The 12039-nt window shown below is 43.7% G+C and overlaps 1 protein-coding gene across 2 annotated transcripts in view; it reads right to left on the reverse strand.

Moving 5' to 3' along the window:
- Nucleotides 1–11757, reverse strand: part of NAMPT (nicotinamide phosphoribosyltransferase) — a 31105-nt gene extending 19348 nt beyond the window's left edge. For both annotated transcript variants that reach the window (XM_030238008.2, XM_030238007.2), the window contains exon 1: nt 11589–11757. In XM_030238008.2, the coding sequence (XP_030093868.1) occupies nt 11589–11648 (60 nt within the window). In that variant the 5' untranslated portion in view covers nt 11649–11757. The remainder of the gene's footprint in view (nt 1–11588) is intronic.
- Nucleotides 11758–12039: the final 282 nt, after the last annotated feature.

A 12039-nucleotide genomic window follows, 5' to 3' on the forward strand; every position in this document is an offset into this window, starting at 1 on the left:
CTACACAAGTATTTACAGAATTTCCAGGTTTTTAACCTCTTTCAGTTTTCAGTTCAAAAAACTCTCTTCCCTCTGTTATTCCTTGCTTCTTTATCAAATCTTTCCTGAGGTTAATCTCCCCCTCTTCCATGATGACCTGGCTTTGATTAACTGGGAAAGACACTGGCTAGGATTTAGGAGCAGCACCGAGCACCAATGTGCCAGGTCAGTTTTTGATCAGCCACACTTTGGCCAAGCCTAATAGCTACAGGAAGCACAAAATTCCATGCCACTACCAAACACCTGCTTGTATTTGACTACAGTTTGGAAGGCTACCATGCCATAGCTCAGATAAACCCAGCCAGACTGAAGAAGGGAGAGGCAATGGCCTTTACCCAAGTGTCCCATTCCCCGTGAGCAGAGTGGGTCTCTCAAGCCCTGGTCACAGCAAAGCCAGTTCACAAACCTGTTACAGTCAGTAATGCTGCTAAAATCTACCTCAAGTTTGTACCTCCCTACAAAGTTTGCTAGATGGGCTTTTTTTCAAAATTTGAAAATGTCTACATAAAGGAAGCATGAGAAGTTGCTGCCTGTATTACATGGAAACTGGCCATAAAACACACAATGTTATGCTGAATTCAACTATTACAGCTTTTCAGAGCTCCTCATAGTAAATCTAGCCAGAAATTTACTTTGAGTAATAACAGCATTTGAAACAAGTACACTCTAATAAACAATTAAAACCTTAAACCTGCCAAATTTCATCTCCTAATGTATAAAAAGCAAACTCCATGCAAAATCCTTAATTCCATACTGAACAAAAAGAATACACAATAACAGAAACTTTGCACTATCAATGTTTAAATTAAAGAACACACAAATCAAGGTAAAGTATCCCCAATGTTGAAGGTATCAAGAGTTTTCTTAAATCATCATGAGAAGTCTGTGAACAAGTCTATACATTCCATAAGGAAAAACTGTTCCTACAGCTGAGAAACCAATATTGTACATCAGAACAAAATTCAAATGGTTGGAAACTCATGTCTGAATTATTTTCAAACTCCCATATTTACAGGTTCAAGTATGAATTCATTATACATTCCTTGCTGTTACTTACTCAACCTTAAAAATTTGTTTCTAATACCGCAAGGAATTGGAAAAGGGATAGTTTTACTGTTTCTTCCTTCTTGTCCTGATTTTTTAAACACATCCCAGACATTCTCAAATAAAAATATCTGAAGGTTGCCTTACCTATATTCCTAAAACTGTATGTTAAAGGATTTTAAAATAAGTTTCCCTTCTCCTCTCAAATATAATTCAAATGTAGTATTTCACTCTGACTGGAAAATTAACTACTCAACTGATTTTCTTGGTTCTCCTATACCAGGACAAGACTGTTATGGTTGTGTTTCCAATGCTGCAAGGAAACATTCAAGAAAGGTCAATTTAAAGATCATTCTATTGTCTTTGCTTGTATGAGGTTTACAAGGCCAATCAAATAAAACCCAGGCTTGTCATTGCAAGTTTTCTGCCCTGACTTCAAACAAAGCACAGCACCACAGGCTTTTAACGGAGCACAGACCTATTCTGTTACAATTCCACAGCCACTCAAAAGCAGAATGCCTAAGAGTAGCAATGTTAGACCCAAAGACAAAACCTGGCTTTTAGATTTAGTTCTAGCTATTAAAAAATGTCTTGCTTCACAAATTATAGCATGCCCTTTCCTAGTTCTATGCAGAACTTCCAAGAAGTACATCACACTGCCAGCTCAAAGAAAACTCTTTGCATGATATCATCACATTTAAAGGAAAACAAAATCCCTGCACAAAAGAAAACACACACACACCATCTTCACTTCTTTACTATGGAGCAAACACCAAAAGGCTCCATTTGACATGTCTACCTAGTGGGTATATGAACACACACACATTATGTATTAAATTATATTAAATGTACTCTAAGAAAAAGATCTGTAACAAATCCTTAGAATGTTCATGCACTGTAAAGACACAGAGTGGGAACTCCTCCCTTCCCACTGGTGCCACCAAGATAAGCTACAGCAACATCATGAAAAATTTTGCCCCATTTTACAACTGGTACTGGACTTTTGAGTTTGTGATTTCAGAGTAAAGGCTGGAGGACACAGAGCTCAGCAGCTGCAAGTGTACACAGCACATGTCCCAGGAGCAATTCTTCACATGAATATCTCAATTCCTTGTGGCAAGCTTGAGAGCAAACCAAAGCAATGCTGCTGTCCTCATCACAACAGTTCAAACAATGAAAACTATGCCTGAATGAGACAGGACACTCAGGTTTCCTTTAAGAAGTTTATACAACTTACCAACTATGGGCAAGTTACAGAAGCCACACCTACATTGTAATGAAAATCTGTGTGATCTTCCACTCACATCTTGAAAATATATTCGACTTTGACAGTGCAAAGGGATCTCCTCCTGCACGTGTTTCTCTCTGTCTAAATGGTTACAGGCCCAAATTAACTTAGGGTGCACAGTGCACCCACTGAGCTGGTGTCACCTTTTCTTACTGCATTTAAGTACATTCTTTTAGGGACTTATTCTAGCTCTGCTTTGAAGCATGATCACAAAACACAGTGCTCTGGCTGCAAAGCAGAACTTGAGAGTTGAAATGAGGCTGAAATGCTATCAGATTTATCCTTTATATTGCATACCTGGGGACACAGCTCCTCCTGACTACCCTGCTGACAGTTTCAACCTAAAAAAAACCCCACTCAGGTTTCTTAAACACTGCATCACAGGTTGAGCTATCTTTTCTGACATAAGATTAGATCTTAACCTGAAAATACATACTAGCTAGTGTCCAGAAGAAAGTTACTTCTAGGGATTAAAACATTTATGAAGGTTTCCTGTTTGACAGAAATATAATTTTATTGATTAAGTTGCTGTAAGTACTTGAAGGAAATAAGGAACTAGCTTTGCAAGTCACACTTGTAGTGTTCAATTATATTCTTCACACTAAAAACTATTTAAACAGTAAAAATACACCTCCCTGGCAATTAAAATATTTACATCTGAGCAAACCTTACAGCTGTAATTTTAAAGATACCTCTTTTGACAACCCACAAAGCTGTTCATTTTACCTACAAAGCTGAGACACCCTTTTAAATATTACTGAATATTTAAAGGCACAATCACAATCTTAAAAATACCACACTTCCCAACCACTGGCTACTTGAAGGGGGCTTTTAAAAAAGATGTGGACACACTTTTTAGCAGGCCCTGCAGCAACAGGACAAGGAGTGATGGTTTTGAACTAAAGGAGGCTAGATTCAGACTTGACATAATAAATATTTTGTGATGAAGTTAGTGAAACACTGGAGCAGGTTGCCCAGAGAGTTGACAGATGACCCATCCCTGGAAACTCTCAAGGTCAAGTTGGATGGGGCTTTCAGCAAACTGGTCTAGTTGAAGATGTCCCTGCTCACTGCAAAGGGGCTGGACTAGATGGCCTTTGAAGGTCCCTTTCAACCCAAAGTATTCTTTAATTCTATGTTGTATAGGTGTGTTAGAAATTAAGCACAAGACCTATAACCCCTGCTGAGTTATCTGGCCATCTGTTTTGCTCCCAAGCCCTCAGACAGAGCACCACACTTATCAGGAATATCTGCCCACAAAATGTCACAGCAGCTGATTGTTTTAGCTGTCATTTCTGGGCTTCTACCACATAATACCCATCTGCCATAGTGGTGCTCAGGAGGCTTGGCATGGAGTGAAATGCCTGGTGGTAAAAAAAAGTGTGGGGAAAAAAGGTCAGGGTCTAGGAGTGGGAACAGTTCACAGAAGACACAAAGAATGCAACTGAAAACAAAACAAACCAACCAATAAGAAAAAACCTGATACAACACTATAAGGCACTTGGACAATGAAAACTATGCTTCAAAAAAATGCCTGATCTTTCCTTGTTGTCTGATAAAGACTTGCATCTTTCTATATCCTAAAGGAGAGTAGAAAGAACAACCAGAGGCAATGTGCAATATTTGATATTAAATTTTATGTGCCTTAAGAGATTAAGGCAGTATTGATAACTCTATGCTTTCAGTTAGGGGATGACAAAAGCAGGACTTGTACAGATGAGCTCTTGATAAGTAGGAGTGACTTTAAAGTCAGTAGCAAAGCCCTTCTCTTCAGGAAGGAAAAAACCCCAACCAACAAACAGAAAAGCAAACAAAAGCCTCTATTGGGATTAAGAGACCCTTACAAGAAAACAACTCTCCCAAGTATCTTCAAAGGCCTTTTGATGTTTAGTTCAAAGGCTGTGGTTTAGGTTTTGTCTATAAAACATATGACAAACAGCCTCAGCACTACTACCTACAAGATTATGTACTATGACTGAAATAGAGCACTTTTATTCCAGTTGTGATAGCTCCTGTTTAATTTAATGCAAATAAAGGTATATTCTGAACAAAGAATATTCTCAACAAGGACTACATCTATTTAATTAAATCAAGTTTTTTGAGGAAAAAAAACGTGAACCACAAATTGCATTTAGATCATCAAAAAACCCCAAACATTAAGAGTTAAAATTTAAGAAAAAGGAATTAATGGGTATTCATCATAAAATAGTATGAGGTAAATGCTGCATTTTTCTAAGCTAAATAAGAAGATATTTGACATAAAAATATAAATATGCTTATAATCTACAAGCTTTGTTGTACAGGATATTGTGGCAAACTTACTTTAAAAGGTTATTTAAGCCTATGGAATTCAACCACTTGAAAACATGGGAAAAACAGATAGGACATGAGAAGTCAGGTGTGGCCAAAATCTCCTCTGGTGGTAATTCCTGATGCTCCCCTAGGTCAGATGCCAACATGAACCATCAGAAAGATGCTTCCAAGCCCTGTCTACAGTGGAGAAAGCAAACCCCCAAACATTCACCCAGCAGGATCCTGCCTGTACTCTAACTCTCATGTAACAAGATGATACCTTTTCAAGTAAGACAGTATTTGAACCTTCTGGAGCTATTTTGAAAAATCCTTAAAATCCTTAGTGCTAAACGGGTACAGAACAACCTGGCCACCAAACCCATAGTGCCACACAACCACAGAGAATCAGGACAGGTGGCAGGTAAAGCAGAAGTAGCATGGCCTGGACTCTGGGCCACCTGGCCAAGACACTGCAGGTCTGCAGCATAGGGGCCAAAGCTTGGTCACTGTACTGCAAGCCTTGATCTGCAAGAGACATTTGGGGGATCCTCACCCCCAGTCAGCCTTACTCACCCCCATTACCTTACCCAATTTTAGTGCAGTGGCATTGCTGGTATTTACACCGGGGAGACTTCTGCAAAGCACCCCAAGACTTCCAGGAGCTGTGGTATTACATATTATTTGCAAATATTGTGGAAAGAGGCCATGTGATGAAATACTGCTTTACCTAAACCCTTAGAAGATTTAGCCAACAGAGCAGCTAAAAGCAAAGTTTGCCAAAAACCTACACGGAAAACAACATTATTAGCAACAATAAGGAGATGAACCAGGACTTAGGAGCAAAGGGGCTGCTCTATCAGATATACCTCACTGAGATGAGATAGTTAACAGCAGTGATAAGGCATTATGACCCTCTTCAGGAAAAAACCCAACACAACTGTGACTAACAGTTATATTCAACAGGGATGCTTTGGTAGCATTGAAGCAATCACAGAGGGAATGTGCACCACAACAGTGGAAATGAAAACCAAATCAAAAGCCAGTATGGTTAAATGATAAATTTATTTGAACAAGTGAGGAAATGCCAGAAGAATCAATCTCTAATAATTCAAGAGAAAGGGCATCCAACAACAGCAGGTAAAGTGCAAGACATTCTTAAGTGAGTTAAAAAAAATATAAGAGTCAAGTAGAATCTTACTATTTTGATTATATGAGCTTCAGATTACCATAGGAGAAAAAAAAAAGCCTTAGAGAGACGCCAGGCCCTTTATTAGAATGCCTAAGATTGAGACAATGCTCAAGAACCAAAGTGAGAATATTGGGAGATAGCTGCTCTTAAGAGATGAGAGAGATAAGCTAATGGAGGTTATGACTGAATGATGACCTTGTACCACTTCTAATGTCTCCATATTTGAGTTCATCCATCATTTCTTATATGTGTATTGAAAAATAAGGAAAGCACATGCAAGCAATTGAATTCCTATGGAAGTTGTGCATTATCAGCAGAGATGCTTACATGACCAGGTCCACATTCATTTAAAACACAAGGTCAGGTGTAAGCACTGGAACTGAAAGTGTTCTCAATTTCTCAGACAAACCACAGTGCTTAAAACCAGCTACATTTTGCAGCAGATTGCTTTACCACTAAAGACTATCATGGGTTTTGTTGTGGTTTAACCCCAACTGGCAACCAAGCCCCAAATGCCACTCACTCACTCCTCCCAGTGAGACAAGGGAGAGAAACCAAAGGGTAAAAGTGGAAAACTAATGGGTTGGGATAAAGACAGTTTAACAGGGAAAGCAGAACTTCTCTGCATGTAAGCAAAGCAGAATAGGGAATTCATTCATCACTTCCCACAGGCAGACAGGTGTTCAGGCATTCCCAGAAAAGCAGGGCTCCAGCCTGTGTAGCAGTTACTGGGGAAGACAAATGCCACTACTCCAAACGTTCCCCCCTTTACTCCTTCTTCCCCCAGCTTTATTCACTAAGCATGATGTCATGTGGCATGGAATATCCCTTGGGTCAGCTGGGGTCAGCTGTCCTGGTGTCCCCTCCCAGCTTCTTGTGCACCCCCAGCCTCCTTGCTGGTGGGATGGTGTATGGGGCAGAAAAAGGTCTTGACTCTGTGCAGGCACTACTCAGCAAAATCAAAAATATCCCTGAATTATCAGCATTGTTTCCAGCACAAATCCAAACACAGCCTCATACCAGCTACAAGGAAGAAAATTAACTCTGCCTCAGTCAAGCCAGCAGTTTTACATCCAAGATTATCACAAAAGAGATGACAAAATGCCTTATGTTTACTATCTACACATTTGTCACTAGTCTGCTGTACTACCACACACGCTGTGCTAAGTTTCCTGCTTCTTAATGAAAAAGGAAAAACATTTACCTTTCCAACAATGAAAGCTGCAGTGCTTCTAGAAGGGCTGCTTCCCATTAATTTAAAAATTGTCTGAATACTCTACAGTTGCCATGCTCCTTTTGAGCAATGGTGTCTTGGGGTTTGTAACAGGACCATGTGACTGCAAATCAAAACTTGGAAAATAATGAAGCCAGAGAGTGTGAAGATTGTGTCTTACAAGGAGTATCGAGCCAGACGCTTCCGATGCTTTCCACTGGCAGAATTACAGGAGATAACACACTCACACTCCCACCACAAGATTTAAATTAGAAAAAAATATATATATGGGCTGCTGTAAAGAATATTTTGCAGTCATTAAGTACTAGTCAAATCCAGTAGGTTAAAGAGTACTCATGTTTCTTCCTCATATACCTCTAGTCTTCTAAATAAAAAATATACAGGCTGTCAGAGCCTAGAATAAACACACACTCACGTGAAGGGCTTCAGAACTCAGTGCTCTCCTACATCCACGCAGAGTAAAAAGTCATCTGAAGTGACAAATATTTAAAATTCAACATGTAAGGCATACAGAATTAAAACATACATTCTGGGTTTCCTTGAAGCATCCAGAAAGAAATTAATTCTGAAACAGATCTCATTTACAGTCTAGATAGCAAGTCAGCTCCTCCTAAGAGGTAATTGCATGGCAGCTTATTATAACTATCAGCTTAATTACGAAACATGCCAAGCAACAGTAACAGATCTCATTGGCAAAAGTAAAATAAGCTATTATTACTCCAGTAAACAAGGTTCAGTCAATAGGCTTTCCACACTTGCAGCTCATGGTCCACCCAACCCAGGCCTGGTCCGTGCCAGTCACGGCTGTCTTCCCACTGCAGAGCACAGCTCTGCCAAGCTGATCCTCTCAACACAGTTTCATACTGCCTATACTCTGGAATATTTCTTGCCTGTGCAGAAATAAACAAATATAGGCTACACAGAGCACTGGGAATCAGAGAGAAAGAAAATGCAGAGGAGGTGTGTCAATGATGTCAGACAAATGAGGCACTGAGAGTGAAATGGACCCTTTCACTGGGGAAGGGCAGAGAGTGAACAGAACCCCACTGTCACAGAGGGGCAAGAATGCTACAGAATGCTGTATAATGTATATATTGCTAGCTGTATAGATGGAGCTATATAAATTGTGTCTTGCTGTAGACACAAGACTAAGATATCACATCACACATACAGTGATTTTCAAGGAGCCAGCTGATATCCCCTCACTTGCAGCTTTCTATCAACAAGGACTTTGACTTCAAACACTTCCCCTTTTCAGTAATGCCAAGTCACCAGCAGAAAACTTCATTAATAGACATGCCATTGCTGTAGTGCACATAAAGACAATGAGGTTCCCCAGATAACACTGCATTGATGAATCTCTTGAGAGTCTCATGATCAGAAGAATTAAAAAGAGTGCTGTTACTTATCAGCACGTTGCACACACACTATACCAAATGCCCATGCCCAGACTCGGAGGGAATGGCATATAATTCCCAGCATACAAGAGGAATTATACTTTTGGGGGACTTGTAAAAGCTTAAGAATACAAAACAAAGTACACAGGAAGAAGAATCTAAGTGATGTAAAAAGATTTATCTTGTTATTGGGTTTAGAGATAAACAGTATCATTTGAAGCCCAGCCTCAAAATCCAGGAGCACTTGTGCAATGAGTAATTTCCAGTCTATAACAGAAGCTTGGTACTGGAACCAGAGCATATTCACCTACTGGGAACTACTCCTGCCTAGGAATATTCACTTTACTAGCAACCAGCATTTACTAGCAATCAGCAGTTTTCAAAAACACTTGAAAGATTTTGAAACTGAGTATTTAATAATCTCTATTGTTTAAGAGGAAATGTCCTATGATGCACATGCAGACAGGAAAATAGTGCAGAAGGAGGGGAGGCTGGGTGGGCTCTCAACAGACAAATCTTTGCCTACTGAATTACTTTGTTTCTGAAATTGTAAAGGCACTAAACCAGTAATGAGTTGCTTTTTCACCCCAAATTTCCAACTGCAGCAACAGAGAACTAGGACACTGGAGCTAGTACTCAAACAAACAAGTTGTGACAGACATGACCCTGAGATGCCACAACTTTTTTTCTAATGGACAACTGCCTAAGCTAAGGTTGTACCATTCACTATGGTCTGCATGTATTTTTCCTTTTACAGGTGCTTATTTCCATGTGATTTTTGTCACCAGCATTAGCTTGTATGGACTGGCACCTACTGCAATTAGATCACCGTGTAAACTTCTGAGCTGATCCATGTTTTTTCTCAGTCTAATTGTTATGTACAGACAGTTCTGCATACACAAACAGATGCTACAGTTGTGGATACAGCAGAACTATCTAAACGAAATAAAAAGAAAACAAAAAATTCCCCAATCAACTCTCGCTGTTTTAATTGCTAGTAAGAGTGTTTGGTAACTTCTGTAAAAAGCTTGACATTGCAAACTACCAGATATTTTAGTGCAATTTTACTGAAAGTGCTCTCACTAAGTGTGTTTCATTGATTAGGAAACAACAGTATCATCCAGGGAGAAGATAAGTGATGTTTGCTCATATGACCTAACAAGATAAAAGCAGCTACTTGTTTAAGCATTGTTCAGAGACACTGCAATTCCTAAGATTTGGAAAAAAGCATATGGAAATACAGACAATTTGAATAGCCCTAACAAAGCAGCTGAGGGGGGCAACTGCTATAAATATAATACAAAATGCTCCTAAGCTGCCACAGAAAACCTCATCCAAATTTGGTTTTAAACTGGGAAAGAAACCCAAAAAACACCTCAGGGCTTTATTTGACGTCATTAAGACGTCTACCACTCCTGGAATGTTACCAAGTGATCTATACTATGAGACAGCAAACAAAACAGAAGCAAACTGGTTTTATGTCCCTCCAGTGTGCTGAACTGCCACCAATCCTTGAGCACACCCAGAGCATTTAGAAAAAGTAGTGTGCAAATTAGATTTGAAGTAGATACTGTTTTAACCCAGGCCTGCAGTATTTAATGTGATTCGTCGCAAACATGGAAAAAAAGTGCATCTTTCATATTTGAATAAGTTAGATAACAAACGCTTAAACCCGGTTCATAAAGAGCACTGTAGTCAGATTACACCCAGAATGGAAGCAGCTTTGCAAGTCCTCTGTCGCAGACCAGGATGCTCTGATTGAGCTGCTCCAAGATTTATCAGCATCTCCCCACCTTCCAAAACTCCTTCCCACAAACAGCGACAATAGCTGTTAACTTTCTTTATGCCTTGATGTGACTTATAGTAATAACAACAATAATGAAAATAATAGTAATAATAATATCACCACAAGTCAGCAACTGCTGACGTTTGTACTTTGGTAGTTACTCAGTAACAAGACCTGGTCACAACATAGATTTTGCTTTTTCAATTCCTCTATCCAGAAGTACCCTCATCCCTGAAACTCATCCCAGCATCCCAACGCTCAAAGAGCTAAAACACAATAAATGCTTTACAACGATAACCGGGACTGTTACTGTAGTTTTGTTTACAACAACCTCGTCACATTGCAAGGCAGCTCCTGAAGGAAATAAGTGAGCCTTCCAGCCCCGGAGAGGCCGGGCACACGTGTCCAGCCAGGCAGGGGGAGTCACACGCGGGTCTGCCCAGGATGCGGAGGCTGAGCGCTCCCATGAGCGCGGCGCAGGGGCAGCTCTCCGGCCCGGGCACACTCGCTGCGAGGCACGGCAGGAGCTGCCAGGGCAGAGAACACCGGCTCGGAGCGCGGACAGGGCGCCTGCACTTTCTCACTGCTGTCAGCCCCGCTATTTCCAAAAACGAAGGGAGGGAGGGCCGCGCGGTGCGCCTCTCCCCTCTGAGCCTCTACCTTGCCTAGAGAATGTGACACCGCAGTGGCCGGGAGCTAAGCACAGGGCTAGCAAACACGTATTTTGCGCCAGCCGGTTACCGGAGCGCGCTGCATCACCGCCAGGCGCACGACCGCAGGCAGCGAGCGGCGGACGGAGCGGGAGGGACGCGACGCGGGAGAGGGAAGGAGTGACTGCCCCGCGGCAGCGACGTGCGCGCCCTCCCCGACCCCGGCCAGGGCGGGGGGCGGGCAACGCGGCGGGGCCGGACGATGCTCGGGCCGGGCGGCCCCCGCCTCCCGCGTGCCCGCCATGGCCGCCCCCCGCGCCCAGAGGCGGCGGGATGGCGGCGCCCACCCCGCCCGCTTTCACTTTCTTTTCTGGCCCCGCCGCTGCCCCCCCGGCTGCGCGGCCCCCGGCACCCCGCGGGCAGCGGCTCGGGGCTGCCGGGGGCAAAAGGGGCAGCCCCGGCCAGGCCTGCGCCGTCCCCCCCGCACCGCCCGGGTGAGGCCAGGCACCCTCACTGGCGCCCCGGGGGATCTCCCAGCCCCGGCCAGGCGGGCAGGGGGCCAGTGGCGGCGGGACCGGCCTGGCTCGGCGTCCCGCGGACGGCGTGCACCGGCGGGTCCGGTGTCCGCAGAGGTGACCCCCTCTCTCCCGCCCGGCTGTCCGTGCCCACCTTGTAGGAGTCGGTGGCGAGGAGGATGTTGAACTCGGCTCCCGCCGCAGCGCACTCCATGTCGCCGAGCCCCGGGAGGCGCCACCGCCCGCACGGACAGAACCGGGCTCCGCCGCCACCGCTGGCGTTTTGAGCGGGGGGAGCACGGAGAGAGGGGGCGGGGCGGAAACACGGGATCGCGGCCTGGGCGGGCGCGCGCGGGGACGCTGATTGGTTGGGCCGCTCTGCCACCGTGGGCGGTACCCTAACGTCACCACGAGGGGGACGGAATCGGGGCGCCGCGGGGGCTCTGATTGGTCCCGCCGCTGGCCGGTGCAGGGGGAGGGGCGGGCGGGGAGCGTCCCGCGCCGCACGTTCTCTTTCATTGGGGTTTGGGCGGGGCCGGCCCGGTGACGTCACCGCGCGGCCGGCGAGCGCCCTCTGGCGGTGGCCGGCGGCGCGCGCTCGGCTG

Source organism: Serinus canaria, chromosome 1A (assembly GCF_022539315.1).
Source record: "Serinus canaria isolate serCan28SL12 chromosome 1A, serCan2020, whole genome shotgun sequence".
Lineage (NCBI taxonomy): Eukaryota > Metazoa > Chordata > Aves > Passeriformes > Fringillidae > Serinus > Serinus canaria.